We start from the raw sequence: 20,490 nt of genomic DNA, 5'->3' as shown, positions 1-20,490 counted from the left end.
ATTGACCGAGTTTTGGTGATTGACCGAGTTTTTATAATTGACCGAGTTTTGGTGATTGACCGAGTTTTTGTAATTGACCGAGTTTTGGTGATTGACAGAGCTATTGTGAAACGACCGAATTTTCGCAATTGACTATTTTTATTAGAATTGATTGACAAAAAACATATGAAACGTGCTTGTGTACTGCAATGCACTGATAAGTTTACACATTCAAACGAAGTAACGCAATTGACAAACAAATATTCAATTACATCGAAATGACAATTTTGAACCATTCCGCGCGCCATAGGTACTTGTAGTTTTAATAGTTTGAGACCATAATGCAAACACTGAAGGATGAGATCTAGAACCTCTTCAAAAAAATTTAACAAATTCTCAACGTAATGATTAGAAACAGGACTAACAGTCAAGGTTTGTTTTTATATAATTTCAGATTTGTTTTCTAGGAACTTTTCCTCCAATTTGTAAGTTTGGTGGTAGATTATCTATATCTATTGATTTAAATGTCTTTGTACTGGGTGATTTGATGGAACAGTAGTATTTTACGATATCTTCAACACTATTAATATCCTTCAGTTGGTGACTTGGAACTTCAAAACCAAATTCTTCATTGCAATGCTTAAGGATCTGGGGGAAAAATTCATTAAATGAAAAATTTAATCTTTTAAGCTTGGACTTAATGTATATTTATTGCAGACCTTATGTCATTCCCTTGTGTACCATTTCTTTGTTTAACAGTTGTGCATGAGAAGACACATGCATATTGATACAACTTAAACAAAGAATCTTATTCTCAAGGTAATTATGCCCAAGCCGAAATAGAGCTGTCTTTCGTCTGGTCAATCAATAAAGTTCCATTCATACCTTGTATTTAGTAATTATATCCCTAGTGTCAACTAATAGCCAGTCATGTTCAGTAGATAGTGACATCGTCTTCCTTGTAATGGACTCTAATTTATCTTTTATCTCTGATGGTTCCATGTTAAACAACTGTGGACTTGTAGCCTTCTTGATTTGATAATAACTAAATAACAAAGTAATAATAGACCTCTTTACCTTGAACATAATGTTTTCTCATTCCAGACCATAAGTCATTCCCTAGAGTATCATTTTTTTGTTTAACCAATGTGCGTGAGAAGACACATGAACATTGATACAACTCAAACAAAGAATCTTATTCTCAAGATAATGACATGTGGTCTGAATGAGAAATGTTATGCCCATAGTAACAAGGTCTATTTTGAAAATATTTACACCAGGCAAATTGAACTTGTTGCAAGCCGACTTCTTCCATAGTGAAAAAAGAAAAGTTTGTTCATGTTGTATCATCTTATAGTAACCATGAATACATTAACAAAAGCATGTCTGCAAATCGTAGGGGAGGGGGTAGTAAAACAACAATACAAAGAGGTAGATGAGAACCATAATATCACTAATAGTGGCTTGAAAAACTTTCAAATTCATCAAAAATAAAGAATAATAATGAAAAGTTAATCCGTTGGCAAAAGAATTATAGAGGTAGAGTCTAGTAATCGTGCCAAGCAAATCTTACTCACCTGTCTGAATCAGATGTTTGTTGTAGCTGTTCCGGTGAAACAGTTTCGCCAAATACGAATTTTTTGACTCTTTGAAGAACTCCCTCATCAGTTTTAGTGCTAGCTACAGCATAGTATCTATACACACTACGTAAGAGCATGTGATCGTGTTTTAAGATTGTCGTCCTGCACCATGTTCTACAGACAGCCGCCATGTTGGATTCGACTCGAGTGTGACACAGGGTACCCAAATATAGTAAGACAGAACAGATTGAACATGGGAGGGGAGGGTGAAGTCTTAAAAAATGGGAATTCTGAAATAATATGATTTTGTCTAAATAATTTTATGTAAATTTTATAATCATCTATGAATGGTTATGCACAGACAGCCCAAAAAACTAAAACTTCACCAGAACAACATTGATTGAGTCTAATGAATTATGCGAAAGCAAAATTTAAATTGAATTTGAGTTGAATTAATTCCTTGACTTCGAATGAAAAGCACTAAATTTGATACATTTTGTTGCATTGACTGTGACAATGGTTGTAGAGTGTGATTATTAGTGTTGGTTTTGATCACTTCTTGAGCTCTTACATTTTGCACCATTTGGTCAACCATGGGTAACTTCCACAGATTCAAGGTTTTTTATTTCCACTTACAACAATATAAAATAATACATGAAAAGACGTAAGGGTAAATTATTATGGTGATAGAGTGCAGGAATACAACCTGAAGGGTTAATGAAGAAGCTTTCTGCACCCGAGTATTAATTAGGGCCTAAAATTTGCTGCAGCCCTGACATTTGCTGCAGCAGTCCCTTCAAGGAGCCCAGGTCATGCTAAGGTGATCATATAATAGTTTAAACCATTTTTTGAGGAAAAAAAAGAACAGAAAAACACGACATCAATACTAGTTTGATTTCAAAACTATCAGCTACACAAGAACGAAATCCAATGAGCACTGTGACTAACATTTTAGTTCTATGATGACTGATCAGCAGCAATATCTTTTTCAAGTCGCAAGACATCTGCATACTTTTCTGGGTGTTGGTTTGCCTGTGCTTGATGCCACTCAGCCCAGACCTCAGATGTCAACTCAGCCATACGTTTTTGCCTTTTCATTTTCCTGAACTCAGTTTCTACTCCGTCTGTTACGAGCACTGCAATTAGTTTTTGAAGAAAATAACTCAATACAATATTAAGACAAGAAATACAGGATATGATATTTAATTTGAAATTTTGCCAAGTAATTAAGTAATTGGCATTAGCTGTTGTGGTTTCCCTGCCTCAAAACATGTATCTATATTTTTATCATTTTCCCCGTCATATTTTGAACTTGTTAGATAAATAAATATGTTGAATACAAAGATCAGTTTGTTCATCTCCAAGGTCTGGGAGGTTCAAGGGAGAACTCCTTTGCACCACCCTGTCAAGAAATAATGTTATCTGGGATTTTCCCTTGATGTCACTAGGATTTCTCACATGGGAGGGGTGGCTGGGTAGGGATTCATGACACCAGAGTCAAAATACTGTACTCGCCTTGTTTTGAATACTTAACAGTTAGGTCCACAGTCCCTGTAAAAAAACGTCAAAAAGTTTCAGAAAAAGTCATACATCCACTAATGACCAGTTATCATTCCACTTAAATATATTCCAATACCAGTGATCGGCTGCTTGATTTAACTGCAGCAAAATCTTTACGCAAGGGTTCGAGCATGCGTGCAAACAATAGTAATTTTATGTAAATATGGCTGCCTAAATCTTAAGAAGAAGGAAAATAATACTTATTGACGCATGACTATTTTATCGCAACCCTGACAAGCACATGGCAGATACTTACCAGACACTAATTTTAGTATTTTGACTGCTCCGGCATGATCAATCCCAACAAGACTCTGAAAGTAAGAAAAATAATAATAAAGATAACTGAATAGCACAATTCATACATCATGCAATATAAGCTTACCCGGTCATTAACTGCAAGAATGACATCACCAATACGCAGTCCTCCCAGCCTGGAAATACAAGTACAAGAATACAGTTGGTTCAAAGTGTTGAAGAATGATGCTAATGAACCTATAATTGGAGAGATGACATCTAGCCTGACGTAATGTTGCAATTGCTTGGTTTACTCCCAAGATTAGTGTCACAATCTTGGAGCAAGTGTGGCTTAGCTGGTTAACACATGCGCAGGAACCAAAAGCAAGAACTTCCCCAACTCATCAACAGTGATCATCAGTGACGGAACCAATAATGATCCAGGGCAATTTCAAGAAAATTGGTGTTAGCCAGAAACCCAGTGCATAACTTCCTCTTTTGATTCTACATAATACTCTTGCTTCTTATTTTTAAAATTCTAAGTACTCATAAATTGAAAGCAAACTTATAAACTTAGTATTCGGACTTGCACAAACCTGTCTGCCAGACCTCCAGGAACTATACTGGAGATGAAGATTGGTGAATAATAATTGAACACCAACCACTGTTCGTTCTTTAGTTTCTTTTTTTCGCCACCTTTGATACTGAAACCAAAATCTTCAATTTCCTAGGAAGAAAGTTGGCAAGATACTGGTATTTTGGAAGCCTACATTGCAGGTGTTACTCATTGATCCCTGGACCCAAGGAGGAACCGAAGAGGAGCACCTTAATTTAGTTTAAACAATGATATTTATGAAAAAGGGGAAGAAAAAAACGGGCACACCTAGGATTTTGGCCAGGTGGATTCTAAAGGATTAACACTGGCTATTTTCTGAAGAGGGAGTTCTTAGTTGTTAATTTGGAGGTTTGACTTGTCTACCACTTGGTGGAAAGCACATTTTAAAAATCTTTCTTCTTCTCAAAAATTCTACAGTTTTAAGTATTTTTAATGGCCTATGCATAAGTGTGTAGTTCCAGAAAATAAATTTAATATCCATACCCCCACAAGAGGGAATCCACTACCCCAAGGAACTTCCAATTTTCTTCCATACAAACTCTGTAATTTTGTTCTTTCTCTGGCCCCCCTACTCTTCTGAAATTCCAATTAATTTCTTCCATGGTTGGAGTATGGATATTCTCTGGAGCTACACAATACATGACCCTGAATCAGGATCATTAAATGAAAGACAAACCTTTTCTATTGTTACAATACGCTGGCGTGATGTCATCAAACCAAAGTCAATTTTCTCCTCTGTGTCAATGTCTTCTGCCTCATAAAGTAACTCAAAACCCCTTAGTTCTTCAGGGAAATGATTAAGAAGTGTAGTCTGACAAGCCTAGAAGTAAATGATGTTGCATGAACTAAGATTTGATATTAGATCATAGCAGGATTTTGTTCATGTTTGCCACAGCACTCAAGAGATCAAATATTGATCAATAATGGGAATACTGAGAGACGAATCAGTGTCTTTCCTCTAAGGAATGAAAGACGCTTGTCAATGGATTGGTGTAATGACTGTCACATTGTTCTGATTGGATTAAAGGTATCATAACACACTCTGTGAATAACTGGTATAAAATTTACCTTTTTCTCAGCATGCTCTGCAGAGTCACTTATTCCTGCAAGAACAAAATACAATAGTTAGTAAATAATGGAAGCAAAATGGGACAAGAAAAGAAGAATTCAGGGAAATCAAAAATGAGAAAGGGAATGAGGAAAGAAGGCCTCCTTTTCTCAGAACATTATAGAGAATTTTTCTTTTTTACCTATAGCCAGACATTTATCACCCCTGAATACTCCAACCTTGTATAACTTGGCTTTACTCTGGCTTGCACCTGATTTTGGTGTGTTCCTCTTAAGAAACCTAATCAAATCACATAATAATATAGATAAACTGATGTTGACAAGTGGCGACTTGTTGGAACTGCATTGGTGTCTTGAATACAACAAGTGAATAAGGAGGAAACTTTTATTAAAACACTATGTAAAAAACGTTGTAACTGTGCTGATGTTTTAGATGTTAGTCCTTGATGGCAGTAAAAATGGAAGATAAAAACTACAGGGTGTAATTAAAGATACTTTATCATCTTGTTGACTGACTATACATGTACAATACTGACTTCACACTATTTTAAAATAATTTGGAACAATTATGAAATACCTTGTTCTCAGAGGTTCATCCTTAGATTCTTTCATCAAACTTCTTAATATGTACTTTGGGTGTTGAAGTTTGATTATTTCCTTGATTTGTTCTTCATTTAAATTTGAAATAATTTTTTCTTGAACTAGTTGTCTTGCTTTTGCTGGACCCTAAATTTAAAATTAAAGCATTTTTTGTTCATCCCTAAAATAAGTATTACTACAGGATGCCTTAGCCATAGCCACAAATTTCTAATTGGTCTGGTTTTCAAGGGTTTTCAGTTTTTATCTTTTTCTATTATTTTTCCCATATTTTTTCCCAACCGTACCAGTGGCTACAGCCCTGGCACTGCTTTATTTATAAAAATTCTTCTGAATTCTTTTAAGACACCAGCTTTTTTTTGTAGAGAGGATATCCTCTTGAAAATCTATGCCATATTCATATTCAAGTATTCTCAACCTCTCTTCGTGGTCCCCCCTCCACACCCTACTTTTTCTTATCCTTTTTTTCCTCTTTGCACTTGCTCTATCCCCAGGTCTAAAAATATCAGCTACTCAAAGACCAGACATGATGACTGGCCAAATCAGATTGATCAACATGTGAGTATTCAATGCGACTGGTTGGCTTAAGAGGCACTTAGTGTCAGTCTTAACTAGAAATTATCCATTGACCAACTGTTATTTTTAGCCCTGCGAACCCTTCTGGCTAATAATCATTCCCTTATCTGAGTGAGCATATATTAACCAAGTGAGAATACAATTATGCATCATACGTACCTCATGCATATAGACCACTCCAACAAGCGCCATAACAGTTTGAGCTAAAACATTTTTGTTGATGCTTATCTACAGTCACAAAGTACAAACATTAGGTTCATATAATCTTCATATAATCTGATTCCAGTCAAAGATTTATGATAAGATACAAAAGATATCTAATATGTACCTCAGAAGCAATCAAACTTTCCATCTCAAAGTCTTTTGCTATCAGCTGGAATTGTCTTTCTAACAGACCATTTTGTATATCCCTTGAAAGAAACACATGTATTGATAGAACGGATGAGTTAACTACATGCATACAAACATTCAGTATAAAGGACAATATTTTTCATACCAACACTGCTTGACATTGGACAAAATAAATGGACTTATAGTGTTAGTAGCTAGCACACTTACCAAAGCTGATGAGCAGAAAAATGTGGAAAGTTGAGAGTTAACAGCTCAGTTAGAAATCTTTTTGACGTTTGGACTCCTATAAATCAAACATAACAATTAGTAGAGAGTACCTATATGTACTCCAGGATAAGTTCAACAGTTGTACCATTGAGCCAATGATTTGAGTGACTGCCAAAAATAACTTGCATGGTAAAATAACATATCTAGTTTAGGTGAAATTTCATAAGCAGAGGACCAAGATTTAGATCTAGTAAAAGTGAATCTAGAATATATGTACTGGCCACGCAGTGGGTGGGGAAGGGGGAACTACTGCCCACTTTTTCCCATACTAGTCTCAATCTTAGCCCCACCACTCCCCACTTTTGAGTGTGCTCTTTGGCCCCTAATATACTGTATGTACATGTACCATTAAGGATATGAAAGTGAAGAACATAGAACATGCCAATAAAACTGACCTAATAGAGCAAGCCATTCATTGTCGTGGTGCTGTTTTTTCAACCCAGAAGCATGTGTTATCAAATATGACTTATGAATAAATGCCGGGATGACAGTATCTATATTCTGTGATATTCCAAATGACTTGACAAAGTTGGAAATATTTTCTTTAAATTCTGGTGGAGGAAAACATAGGATACTGTATTATAATCTATAACCATATAATGTACCAGATTTTACATGATCACAAATAAGTGGAGTATTTTTTTCAACTTAATAGATGAAATCAGCTGATACTTTATCATTATTTTTAGCACCTGTTGACTCCACTGACGTTCTGGAAGATACCTACAGAAAAAGAAGGCTACTGTTAATTACCAAATTTTTATATTTATTTATTTTGCATTAAGCTTAATTTTGACAGCTAAGTCAAAATTAAATGTCACTTCACCTACCAGTTTCTCATCATTTCCTGAGTTGTTTTGTCCAACATTCTCACTTTGAGAATTACATAAATGTCTTCGATTACTGCAGATAAATGCTGTCGTAATCAACCTGTTACGAGGACATCGAGGGGCAACGAAAGACAGATTGCAAGATGATGTTCCCTTGATAAGAATTCCAAGTACCCTGCCTACTCGCAAACTTTGCATAGCCCGTGAGCCCATCGCTGCCTAAAAAAACACTGCTTCTATTTGGCTATTGCGAAATATAACAGTAACCTTAAAAGCTGATTAAAGTAATACAGCAGTATTAACACTCATTGACTGTGAGAATAAATTATTTGTGTATTGTAACTATGAACATCAACTCGTCCGCCATGTTGTTTTTCTCACATGGTAAAGGTAAGTACTTCATGTAAAATTAACGATAGTGTCTCGCTCCAGTCCCTTATCTTCCATTTGTACTCAGGTTTCCCCGTCCAACCAAAAAAAAGTGGAGGACGGCAGATGTGCTTCTGGCATTCCTCCATGAAAAACTCATCTCTCTGCCAGAAATGGCAACAAAAAAACATCTTTTTGTATGTTCCTAACATCATAGGTATGTGTAGAATCATATCATGTAAGCAATATATGTCAGTAATAACGTAATGTTGTTTGTACGGTTTTGTTTTAAAGGGTGCTGAAAGTTTAGATATGTTTAATTTATCTTATATTAACTTACTTTATTTAATTATATAAGCTTATTTGATTTCGAGAACAAAAAAACAATCATTTCGTATTATTTTGGTAACAGAAATTGGTGTTCTGCCATAAGTAAAATTTTGTATTTTTAATGTTTAGATGAATATTTTGCAAAAAAAGGATTTACATATATATGGTTTCAAACCTGTTTACCGTTGCTATGATAGTTTTGAATTGAAGATGCATCACACTTCTAAGTATTCTTATGATAGCCCTCAGTTGATCAAACTACTCACTTAATATTTCATTTTTATTTTAGGTTATGTCCGCCTGGTTCTTTTAGCAATATCTTTCTGGTTCCTGAGAACGACACCTTTATCGTTTTTATCTTTTTATTGCTTTTCCATAATACTAGATGGTAGGTAAACTAATACTGTATGTATACAAGGTTTAATGGATTTAATGGACAGGGCCTGGTTGCATAAAGAGTGAATAACATCTGTTGGATAGTTTGTTATCCATTGGATAAATTTTAGTTGGATAACAGCTATTTGATAAGGATTTATCCAATATATGGTGCTATCCAGTCTTTGTGCAGCCAGTCTCAAAAGGCTAGTACATCTACTGAACCTTTATTCCTAAATGTTTTCCACAAGCCTTCATCCCTCCCTCCCTCCTTCCCTCCCTTCTCTCCCTCCCCATCTCCCTCCCTCACACACTTGTTCATTGAATGGGGGAAAAGAACCAAATTGTTTGATCGATTTGACTTCCCAAGTCATTAGTTGAAAAAGAGTAAAAATGGTATTAAATTTAATCCAAGGTTTTGATGGCTATGCGGCTAGGAAACTTAATCAGGTCTCAACATTTGGAGCCTGGGTGAGTAAATAATAGTAAGATAAAAGAAAGAAAAGACAGCCACAACAATAAAGCTGTCATTCAGTACCCTATTGTACCTGTCTTACTGAATACAGAGCCAGCTCTGAAGAGCAAGGCCTCCCACATGGGACCTTGATCCTAAGTTGTTTACAAACACCGAGGAAACCATAGCAACATAATCCTGGTCCCCCCCCCCCCCCCCCCCTAGGATTGCAAATATGAAGGATGCTGTATCCATATTAATCGTCCTCATTTCCATCTTCCTAGCTTGATGTTGCAATTGATAATTTAAGCAGAGGAATGCTATATGCTCATGTATTCAAGGTAAGAAAGTTCATTTCTTTTTTGCTAGCATACACTACTGGCATATACTACAATACTACTGGTCATACATGATATATAAAAACTGGTGATCAAAGCTTATTTATTTCTTAAATATCTCCCCCTATCCATTCTTGAAAGTTAAGGCTACAGGACCAGTGAAACCCCAAAACAGAGGATGGATCAATGACCCAAACATTTGGGATATCGGAAAACTTAATTTTTTTGTATTCATAGAAGAGACAATTATTAACAAAACAAAAGAGAATTGTTTGAGGAGGTGTGAATGGAATAGTCTCAACAAAACAGCTGGTAACACAAAATTTATATTGCATACAGTATGTTCCTGCAGTTAATGTTTATTTTTATGAAGTGAATTTTTGTGTATTATTATGATTCAGTTTGGCTGGTTGATCAGTTCCATTGAGTGGATGGTGTTTGTATGTACTCACACACTTGGCAAAGCATGGAAAGGCTCTTCAAAGTCCTCCCCACCAGTGTGGGTACAGGCTGTCATGGCTAATGGTTAGTATCTCACCTTGTAAGACTTAATGTTCAAGCCACCATTTTGCCTATAATTATCATAATTATTTTCTCATTATTCCCAATTCCATCCTGAGTAAAAGTATTGTTAAAAATGAGAACAACTGACTGGATCCATGTTTCACATACAGTAAGCTGAAGGCATCCAACAGTCCTCATTACTCAATCCTGGCCTAAATTCTGTATAGACTGTGGGTTATCTTCCCTACTCATTTTGTTTCCACTAGGTTTCAAGACACCAATTGGAGCATTTGCAATACTTGGTCTGCATGGTCTTCCCATATGGTTTTATATAGAAAGAGTAAAATTATTGGACGAAACCCTGAGCCCATGCATGCAAGCATATGTGACGCTGTGCTTATCTGCAGGGAGACTGTTGTGCTTTGCTGTTGAGGTATGTGTTAGCTGTTTTGATCGGTTCCCAGTGGGAAGCCATTAAAATGTTGATGAATAGCTTTTTTGTGTACAAAAAGATATTTTTGTACAAAAAAAGTTGATTTAGCTTTTTTAAGTAAAACATTCAGGTTTTGGCTTTCAAAAGAGACTCCTATGATTTTTTGCTATGACTGGACCCGAGCTGCAATTTACCACCTTTGATCATTGCCATCTTCTGGCACACGTTCGAAATAAGTCTATTATATTACCAATACCAGGAACATCTTCAACTTTGAGATTGTTCTAAAGTCAGTTACTTAACTTTCCCTCGAAAAGTTCTACTGTTTTGGACTATCTTAATAGCAAAAAAACTTAAAGCTACTGTGATTAATTTGAAAAAAACTAATTTTTATTCATTTCAAGAGAACACATGGTATCGTGTCCAGCGTTATTTGCAATTTATGACTACTCTAAGGGTGCATTTCTGTAGTGTTCAGGTTCCCTACTGAAATGAGCTTTGTACCAAAAAAAAACCTTAAGGAGACATAGATGCTCATAAAAAGCACTTTCTTGTCTGGTACTTTTGCCTTTCCTGGGATCCTTGTTCTCCTCATCAAGGGTAAGCCCTTAAAACCTGCTACTCACCCCCCCCCCCCCCCCCCCCACACACACACACACACCCACCCACCCATATGGGGGAGAAATGGGAACCATAGAGCTCCCGAGTTATCGTTGGTTTGCAATCGTTCCCAAGAAAATTAAAAATCAAAAAACATGGCGGTCATGATATATCAAGAAAAGACTGTCAAAACACTGCTGTCATATCTGAGTAAACTGACAAAATTCGTAAAGGAAAGCGAAGATAGTGTTTAATATTAGAAATTTTGCACTTAATTTGGACACTCTAGATACGCAAACAAAACATACACTACTACCCATGCATTCAGTATCATTTCCTTCACACAAGACACAAGCTCTTGGCGAGACCGGCAATCCCGGAATACACCATAGACAAAGCCTCTCGCAGCAATAGGAAATAACACAGCAATCAAACTCGATTCATACGTCCATGATTCGAATATTCGATAATTTTTCCTTGCTTCGCAGTCATGGTTTATCTACGCCCACATTGAAGACATGGTGGCCTCTGATGTCGAGGAAGAACAGGATACGAAATTTAAAGAGCAACGAGCCATCCGAATCGAAAGAGTCTTAAAAAGGGAGGTCATTGCCAAACCCAGGTCACGGTCAGCTCCGAGAAGAGTTCCTCTCAGGCACGTAGGATCAACTATGATTGAAGAACAAAGAGAACGAAGAAGTGATTCCTCCTCGCCCGTCAGAAGACGAAGGCGTATTCGTGTATCACCGAATCGAAACCGAAGACCTAACGACGACTCACCGACACAAGTACGAGAAAGAAGTCGAAGCCCAAATGACCAGGAAAGTAGGCAAAATTCACAGATTGGGCAAAATGAGGTGGAAATAGAAAAGAATAAAGGAGAAATATCAAGAGATATGACCATGATAAGAGAAGTACCGAGTGTTGGTGGAGGTATAGAGAACAGCAATTTGATCCAAAATGGATCGGAGGAAACTTTAATTGATCCGAGTGAAAACTAAATAACATTGAATACAATTTCCAAACTACATAAATAAGATGTCAAGAAAGCGTTTATTTAATATCAGATGGTTTGTACGAAAGTATTTTTGGGGACGTTAATTGTAATACTTACATTGATTTTATATTAAAATCTCTTCTGCAAGTGATCGTTCATTCGAAATCGCAAATTAATAACCATAAAAATGTTGATAGTGATGGTGTTGTGTATTTAAAATGTTGTTTCAGTTGCACATACATATACTGATATAAAAATTATTACATACAAAACTAAAATATATTTGTGTCTTTCCAAGGCTACATTTAGTGTTGATATCATAGGACCCAGTATGGTGCCCTGTGGAACTCCTAGATTAATAAGTACAAATATGGTGTAAACTGAGACAATCGCGGTCGATTCTCATAGATTCTCATAATTTGTGTTAATAGCATAGGACCCAGTATGGTGCCCTGTGGAACTCCTAGATTAATAGGTTCAAATGTAGTTTAAACTGAGACAATCGCGGTCGATCCTTTCGAATATCAGAAAGATGTTTCAGTGAGGGAATATTAATGTATCCGAGATTATTTCAGCAAAGTTCCAGTTCGAATGAAAGAGTTTTAATGTTGGAGCGATTTTCGTCCAAGTGCCCCTTTAAATTCATTATCTTGCAAAACCTTTTTGTGTATTTTTATCATTTTTCATTTCCTTCTCGCATGCGATTATATTTTCTGAAGATACTTCCGGGAATCAAGTCAAAGCTTCTTTATAATACCAAAAACTACTTCGAAATTACCATAATTTTGACTGAACGTGAGACAAACTTGGAAAAACTACAATGTGCTCAGCGGTTTATCATTAAAAAAAAAAAAACCGTTAAAAACGGTGCTAAAAAGATTGGGGCAGTTGAAACCGGAGTACCCATGGCTACGGCAATGAAGTGTCCAAAGTAGTTGATTGTCTCTCAGCGAACATACAAAGCACCTCCAGGATGAGCGATATTTTTCAGATGATTATGAATTGACCGCTTACCGCACGAGTCGTGGACTGGATAACACTCTCTTAAGTTACCTTCAAAGAAGAAAGAATGATCTCCGCTTCTATACAAAGCAACACCACATTGTGTCTTAAGAACAAAATGAGTTGGAACGTAATTGAGACAGACTTGAGCCACGTTCTTTATAAGCCTGCAGTTCAGGGACCCAGTTTTCCAGTTGAGAACATCCCCCGTGCCCTTCAAGCATGCTACCCAATGCGTGATGTTCGATTTCACCATGAACTCGTCACCAATCTTCCTCCACAGTGGGAAATCCATCGCGGATAACGCTGTTTCATTCAGAGGAGCCACGCTAGACCTTGGTGTCCAAGTTGAAGAATCCCATTGGCTTATAGGCCATGTTGGAAACGGGGTGACAGCATTGGATGCAGCAATGAAGTTAGCAAAATTTGTGAATCGGTAACTGTAGACTAGGGTCCAGCCTCCTCCATCGATGGTCATTTCACAGTAGACTTGAAATGGAGTGACGTCATTTCCTGGTTTGATCCAGTACACTCCGCTTGGTGCATCGGGATTGAGTTCACGGATTCGTTTACACGAGTGGACTGATAGTTCCTTTTTCGTTCCGTATCCTATGAAAAATTATAGGGGTTGTTAACCAGGTCCTCTAGTTCTATCACCATCCAAGATTTGCTCATATAATCTAACACAAATTATTAAATTACATAATATATGATGATTACATAAGGCTTGCATTAAACTTCACTCCTTTCAGTGGTGATGCGTTAATTAGTGCTTAAGACGGGCTGCCGGCATGCTGTAGTAAGGTTTTCATAGCGCTTAAGCCCGTCCGCTCTTAAACGATCAAAAACGATGATGCCATCGGAAATAATGCACTATCGTCGTCTGCGTATGTGAAAAACAAACCCGCACTGTAAGTGACGTCAGCGTTTTTAAAGACTACCGTTTTCGCCTTTTTTACGAATGTGATACAGGGGTGCTGCAGGGAGCAGGCCCAAGTGGCCAGGACATCCTTCCCCTCCCCTGCGGTAATTTTCAAATTTAAAATGTATGCGTTTTCGATCGCTTTATTGCGGACGCAAGGCCAAAACGTATCGAAGCGTAACGAAAACCTAATACTTCATATACTTACTTGGATCTCTTACGTCTGCATAAACGGAGTTGCCCTCTTTGACGAAGAACGATGAGAAACCTTTTCTAACCGCCATGTTGTGTTCACAGTCGTTAGATACAAGGTTGAAGTTGATACTTTTACACTGTTGATCTTCAACACATTTCAGACTGCACACATCGAGGTCTTTTGCTTTGAACTTAGAATACGCAAAAGCCTTCAGTGCGTACCCATAGTGAGATAATCGACTTGGCTTGCATTGTTGTGCGCAAGCTCCCAGGAACCCAAGTAGAGTAAATACCAGCAGTATCAACAGTAGTGAATACGTCTTCATTTGCCTGAAAACATTTGAAAAGAAATAATTCTAAAGTACTCTATTCAACCATCAAAATACGCATTTTTAGACTTTTATTTCGTACTCAAAGCTATAGATATAGCAGAGATAACTAGCTAAAAACTAGAGTGAGCTGCGTCGGCTTTTCTAATGAAACAGTAATGATAAATATATGTTATTTACCGGCCAGGAGGTCCGGATAGGGAAAAAGATGAAAAAACCTACTGACGTTTCGGACGCTGGTAGAAAGGAGTGTTTATATCATTATTATAATCATCACCATTATTATTATTATTATCATTATTATTATTATTATTATTTATTTATTTATTATTATTATTATATTTATTATTAAATAATCGAAAGATAAAATGAGTGGGTTAGTTAAAAGCAAAGCGTTCATTAATCCCGTTGGGAGTAAGAGTGCCCAATAGGTGAATAAGCTGCATTTCTATGGTCTTGCGACATTTTTTGTTACCGTTAATCAAATAAAGACCTGTCGTTCAGCTTATTCACCCATTGGGCACTCTTAATCCCGACGGGATTATTGAAAACAAGAGAATATCATTACTAGAATATTTATAGGTATAGCAATATATCTTTCACCATCTGAACATGCGCAGTAGGTTGCTTGTCATGGCTGTTTCATTTTTAATAAGTCCCGTCATTAATTTACGGGGAAAATAGCAAAGCAGCTTAACTCAAAGAAACAATCAGAACACCCGCATTTAACTAATTATTTTTTCTCAACTGTAAATTTGACTCAAAACTTTGCCTATCGAAAAGACCCAATGAAGAATAGCGCTCGTGCTGTTCAGAACCCGACAGGAAAAAAATCTAACTATTCAGTATTGACATTTCGGCTGAATTTTTCGTTAATTACTAATTGAATTCGTCAGTCTTATTAGTCTACCAAAAAACAGCTGCTACAGCTGCCTTTGAAGATTATCTTGGATGCGAAGATTAAAGATACAAAGGAAATTTTAAGGGATAATAACGACATTTTGTAACCAGGTTATGTGTTTCGAGAGTATCTAGACTCTCTTCCTCAATCATACTCTCGAAAAATGTTGGCCAGATAAGATTCAAGATAAATTTCATTAATAATGCCTGTGATATTACTTTTTTTATTTAAAAGGTATATACAGGCTGAAAGGGAAAAACCTGAATGACACAATTAGATAAAAAATGTTGGTGAGACTTTAAAATGTCGTATTGCCTCAAAAAACCATAGTACACTTGCTAGTCCATGAAGTATAAGCGTACGGCGTCGAAGATAAATCTTACTATCATTCTGCATTCAACAATTTGGTACAGGTTTTACTTGTATGTTGTTTATGTACTACAACTAATAAGATTAACGTAATTTCTTGTGTAAAAAGCATAAAATCCTGAGATTTTCAGTACAAATATTTTAGCTGCGACGCGGTTTAAGTCGCCCAAAAAAAGGATTCGTTTTGAAGCCTTCTTTTGGGGAAAAGTAAAGTCCGTTAAATAGTGGCTAACTAATTCAGCTCAGTTAGACATTTTAAGGTGCAGTACTGGGCCCGGTTGTAAGAAAGGTGAATGACAGCACTATCAACGCCGGATAAATCTTATCCGATGGATAAATTTGTTGGATAACAGCATAGACGTATCCACTGGATAAGGATTTATCCGGCGGATTGCGCTATGCAGGCTTCATACAACCGGACTCTTGTGAATATTTTTTCTCGTCTTTGTATTTTGTCTGGCGGCATAACGGAGTAAACCAAACACTGCACACTTATACAAAAATAATTAACTATGCTTATACTGCACTCTTAAATGTCTAATAAGATATACGGTCAATGTCATTAACGTTGTCCACCGAAACAAGACATTTACACATTTACACATTTAGACTAAAGTGAGCCTGAACTTTAAATGTAAAATTCAACTCGTGAATCGAAAATCCAGAATGCCCGAACATTTAGTGAGGATTTAAGATGGAGAATCGTACTTCAGCGTTTGTTTTGTGCCAGAACGTTCGAGGAAACACGTGATATTTCACTTAGTCTAAATGTCTTATTTCGGTGGACAACGTTAATGACATTGACTGTAATAATATACCCACATATCAAGCTATCCTCAGCTTCCAGTGCACGAACTAAAAGACACTCACCAATTTGTAAATTTGAATTACCAGTTGAATGACTTTCACCGAGATTAAGCAACTTACTTTTGATTATTCAGGAGGTGGCTGACAGCTGGTAATTTACACATCCTCGCTTCGTGAAATGACAATACTTTTAATATTTTATGATTTTGTCTTTATATTATCACACACTTACATGATGTATTGCTTGCTTGTTCATTGGTTCAAGTATCATTCTGCTTTACTTTTGAATGCTAACCATGGTTTCGGTACGTTACGTGAGTCACGTTTAAAGTTTTCTGTTTATTGGTTATTATATCTTACCTTGGGTTATATTGAACTTAGTTTGCTCCTTCGACCTGACATTGTTGTACCTAGATTTCGAATGGGTTAAAATTTTGTCCGAATTTTACCTGTATTTTCGATTTGTTAAAATTTCGATTTGACTTAGTCTTCTGATTGGTTAAGATTTAGACCTGATGTAGTTTTACTTAGTTTTCTGATTGGTTAAAATAATTATTTAGACCCAACATTTCCTTCCAACTATTAGCCAATTAATAATAATAATACAATTGTATTAACACTCTATAATCCCATATAAGCAACTATTGTATTATTTTCACATTCTCTTTCCTGTCCAAATTAAGATTAATTTGGATCGTTTCCATTCGTATTCTTTGGAGGAAAAGCTGAAATTGAGTGACAAGATCTGATGTTAGGTGCAAGGGCATTCCATATTTCAATTGGCTGTCTTAATCCAATAGGGAACCCAACGCTTTCATTTTTATGGTACTGATAGCCCAGTAGAATATCAGGCCCATGGATATCTAGCAGCCATTGGCTGTCTTAATCCAATAGGGAACCCAACGCTTTCATTTTTATGGTACTGATAGCCCAGTAGAATATCACGAGGCCCATGGATATCTAGCAGCCATTGGCTGTCCTTATCCAATAGGGAACCCAACGCTTTCATTTTTATGGTACTGATAGCCCAGTAGAATATCAGGTCCATGGATATCTAGCAGCCATTGGCTGTCTTAATCCAATAGGGAACCCAACGCTTTCATTTTTATGGTACTGATAGCCCAGTAGAATATCAGGTCCATGGATATCTAGCAGCCATTGGCTGTCTTAATCCAATAGGGAACCCAACGCTTTCATTTTTATGGTACTGATAGCCCAGTAGAATATCAGGTCCATGGATATCTAGCAGCCATTGGCTGTCTTAATCCAATAGGGAACCCAACGCTTTCATTTTTATGGTACTGATAGCCCAGTAGAATATCAGGTCCATGGATATCTAGCAGCCATTGGCTGTCTTAATCCAATAGGGAACCCAACGCTTTCATTTTTATGGTACTGATAGCCCAGTAGAATATCAGGTCCATGGATATCTAGCAGCCATTGGCTGTCTTAATCCAACAGGGAACCCAACACTTCCATTTTTATGGTACTGATAGCCCAGTAGAATATCACGAGGCCCATGGATATCTAGCAGCCATTGGCTGTCCTTATCCAGCGGGGAACCTAACACTTCCATTTTTATGGTACTGATAACCCAGTAGGATATCAGGTCCATGGATATCTAGCAGCCATTGGCTGTCTTAATCCAACAGGGAACCCAACACTTCCATTTGTATGGTACTGATAGCCCAGTAGAATATTAGATCCATGGATATCTAGCAACCATTGGCTTCCCTAATCTAACAGGGAACCTAACACTTCCATTTGTATGGTACTGATAACCCAGTAGGATATTAGATCCATAGATATCTAGCAACCATTGGCTTCCCTAATCTAACAGGGAATCTAACACTTCCATTTGTATGGTACTGATAACCCAATAGATTATCAGGTCCATGGATATCTAGCAACCATTGGCTTCCCTAATCCAACAGGGAACCTAACACTTCCATTTGTATGGTACTGATAACCCAATAGATTATCAGGTCCATGGATATCTAGCAACCATTGGCTGCCCTAATCTAACAGGGAACCTAACACTTCCATTTGTATGGTACTGATAACCCAATAGATTATCAGGTCCATGGATATCTAGCAACCATTGGCTGCCCTAATCTAACAGGGAACCCAACACTTCCATTTGTATGGTACTGGTAATCCAGTAGATTATCAGGTCCATGGATATCTAGCAGCCATTGGCTGCCCTAATCCAACAGGGAACCCAACACTTCCATTTGTATGGTACTGATAACCCAGTAGAATACGTAAACGGGTATCTGTTACCCAAAATCTTATGATACTCATTGGGTATACGGAGCGTCACGCCACGGAAATCTTTCTCTTTAGTTGGTATAATCCATGACAGAGGTAACGTTTGTGCCAAGCGAGCGTATTTAACTATTGTCATTTCATTTTTAAGTACAGATTTTGGATAGTATTTGAGTAATAATGTTTCTTCTTTTCCATCGTAATACCCCTTTTCTTTCTTCCATCTCACATAGTCAATACTCTCTTCCATATATCTTGCCATTAACCCATTAGAAGAGATCCCATGTTTATTGATGAGCTCTTCATGTAAAGCATACTTTTCCTCGTCAAGGACGAAAGATATATCAGCATCACCATCCCATGGGATAATATCTCCATATCGAATCGCTCCTAGTAAGGTTCCTACGCGTAGGTATAAAGAATAAAGAATACAGTAAGACCAAAAACGTATATTTTTAAAAAGATATAACTAGCTAAAAACTAGTGTGAGCTGCGTCGGTGTTTCTAATGAAACAGTAATGATGAAAAGGTAAATTATACACCGTGAAAAGATGAAAAAACTTACTGACGTTTCGGACGCTAGTCCTTCGTTGGAGTAAAAGAGAAAGAAGTGGTAGAAAGGAGTGTATATATGATAGAATAAGACAAAAGAAACCAATGAGAGCAAGGTAGGCAAGGAAACAAAAACAAACAATCAAAAGACAAAAGGAAAGGTTATTTTAATCTAGCTAACCATTCCCTTTCTGACTTCATTGTTTTCGGTCTTTCTTTGCTTAACGGCAACAATGATTGTCGCAAGACCAAAGAAATGCGGCTTATTCACCTATTGGGCACTCTTAGTCCCAACGGGATTAATGAACGCTTTATTTTCAACTAACCTTTCCTTTTGTCTTTTGATTGTTTGTTTTTGTTTCCTTGCCTACCTTGCTCTCATTGGTTTCTTTTGTCTTATTCTATCATATATATACACTCCTTTCTACCACTTCTTTCTCTTTTACTCCGACGAAGGACTAGCGTCCGAAACGTCAGTAAGTTTTTTCATCTTTTCACGGTGTATAATTTACCTTTTCATCATTACGTATATTTTTAGTAAACTTTATTGAAGGGCTCTAATTAAGATGTTTCAGTTTCAAATTTAAAACCGGAAGTGTAAAAAAATGTAAAATGTAAAAGACTAGGTCAATAGTCCAAAATAGATATAACATCGACTTACCATAGTCTAACCAATAAGTGATGTTGTGTTTTTCCATTGTTTTGCCGATGTTTTGGACAGCATACAACAAATCCTTGTGCTTCTTTTTACTGAGGTAACACTCGTCATTATAAGCACCAGACACTTTTGGTAATAGATAAAAATGAAAGAGGACGACTGTGACAATAACGAGCAGCATGATAATGAACATTTTTTTGTAACGGAGAAATGGATATCTAAATCTCATGTAAGTCAGATATTTCCTTGGAATCATTTTCCGTTGCAAGGCCCTGTTGATCTGAAAAACAATGGAATGCGTTTCAAAACAACAACAAACAACAATAATATTAATAATACTATAATAAAATTTTTTTTTAATTATTCTACCGAAAAGCAAGCAGGCATGACCGTGAAACGTTAAATATACCCGCGAAAAATTTAGAGTGC

At 36.7% G+C, this 20,490-nt stretch overlaps 4 protein-coding genes across 4 annotated transcripts; 1 reads left to right on the top strand and 3 right to left on the bottom strand.

The window, feature by feature from the left end:
- Nucleotides 1–284: 284 nt before the first annotated feature.
- Nucleotides 285–1,745, bottom strand: LOC116290486 (uncharacterized). Its single transcript, XM_031697527.1, has 3 exons — nt 1,557–1,745; nt 865–1,024; nt 285–627 (listed from the first exon to the last, which is right to left on the bottom strand). Exons 1-3 carry the CDS (start codon nt 1,694–1,696, stop codon nt 430–432), a joined length of 498 nt encoding a protein of 165 aa, XP_031553387.1. The 5' UTR covers nt 1,697–1,745; the 3' UTR covers nt 285–429.
- A 416-nt stretch (nt 1,746–2,161) lies between these two features.
- LOC116290483 (uncharacterized) lies at nt 2,162–8,027 on the bottom strand. The gene is made up of 15 exons (XM_031697524.2): nt 7,659–8,027; nt 7,521–7,551; nt 7,224–7,379; nt 6,769–6,844; nt 6,539–6,620; nt 6,370–6,438; nt 5,615–5,763; nt 5,220–5,317; nt 5,038–5,072; nt 4,646–4,789; nt 3,950–4,080; nt 3,502–3,550; nt 3,376–3,430; nt 3,075–3,110; nt 2,162–2,695 (listed from the first exon to the last, which is right to left on the bottom strand). Exons 1-15 carry the CDS (start codon nt 7,869–7,871, stop codon nt 2,517–2,519), a joined length of 1,503 nt encoding a protein of 500 aa, XP_031553384.1. The 5' UTR covers nt 7,872–8,027; the 3' UTR covers nt 2,162–2,516.
- Nucleotides 8,028–8,112: 85 nt separating this feature from the next.
- LOC116290484 (uncharacterized) lies at nt 8,113–12,209 on the top strand. Its single transcript, XM_031697525.2, has 7 exons — nt 8,113–8,244; nt 8,647–8,745; nt 9,148–9,203; nt 9,471–9,527; nt 9,926–10,049; nt 10,295–10,461; nt 11,550–12,209. The coding sequence occupies exons 1-7, from the start codon at nt 8,154–8,156 to the stop codon at nt 12,060–12,062; spliced, it is 1,107 nt and encodes a 368-aa protein (XP_031553385.2). The 5' UTR covers nt 8,113–8,153; the 3' UTR covers nt 12,063–12,209.
- A 335-nt stretch (nt 12,210–12,544) lies between these two features.
- On the bottom strand, nt 12,545–14,503 carry LOC116290485 (uncharacterized). Its single transcript, XM_031697526.2, has 2 exons — nt 14,191–14,503; nt 12,545–13,669 (listed from the first exon to the last, which is right to left on the bottom strand). Exons 1-2 carry the CDS (start codon nt 14,501–14,503, stop codon nt 13,005–13,007), a joined length of 978 nt encoding a protein of 325 aa, XP_031553386.2. The 3' UTR covers nt 12,545–13,004.
- Nucleotides 14,504–20,490: the final 5,987 nt, after the last annotated feature.

The sequence above is a fragment of the Actinia tenebrosa genome, unplaced genomic scaffold (assembly GCF_029948245.1).
Source record: "Actinia tenebrosa isolate PJP-AT-01 unplaced genomic scaffold, QUT_ActTen_1.0 PGA_scaffold1__47_contigs__length_23844297, whole genome shotgun sequence".
NCBI lineage: Eukaryota > Metazoa > Cnidaria > Anthozoa > Actiniaria > Actiniidae > Actinia > Actinia tenebrosa.
The sequence above is the reverse complement of the archived record's forward strand: the minus strand, read 5'-3'. Positions and strand labels throughout refer to the sequence as shown.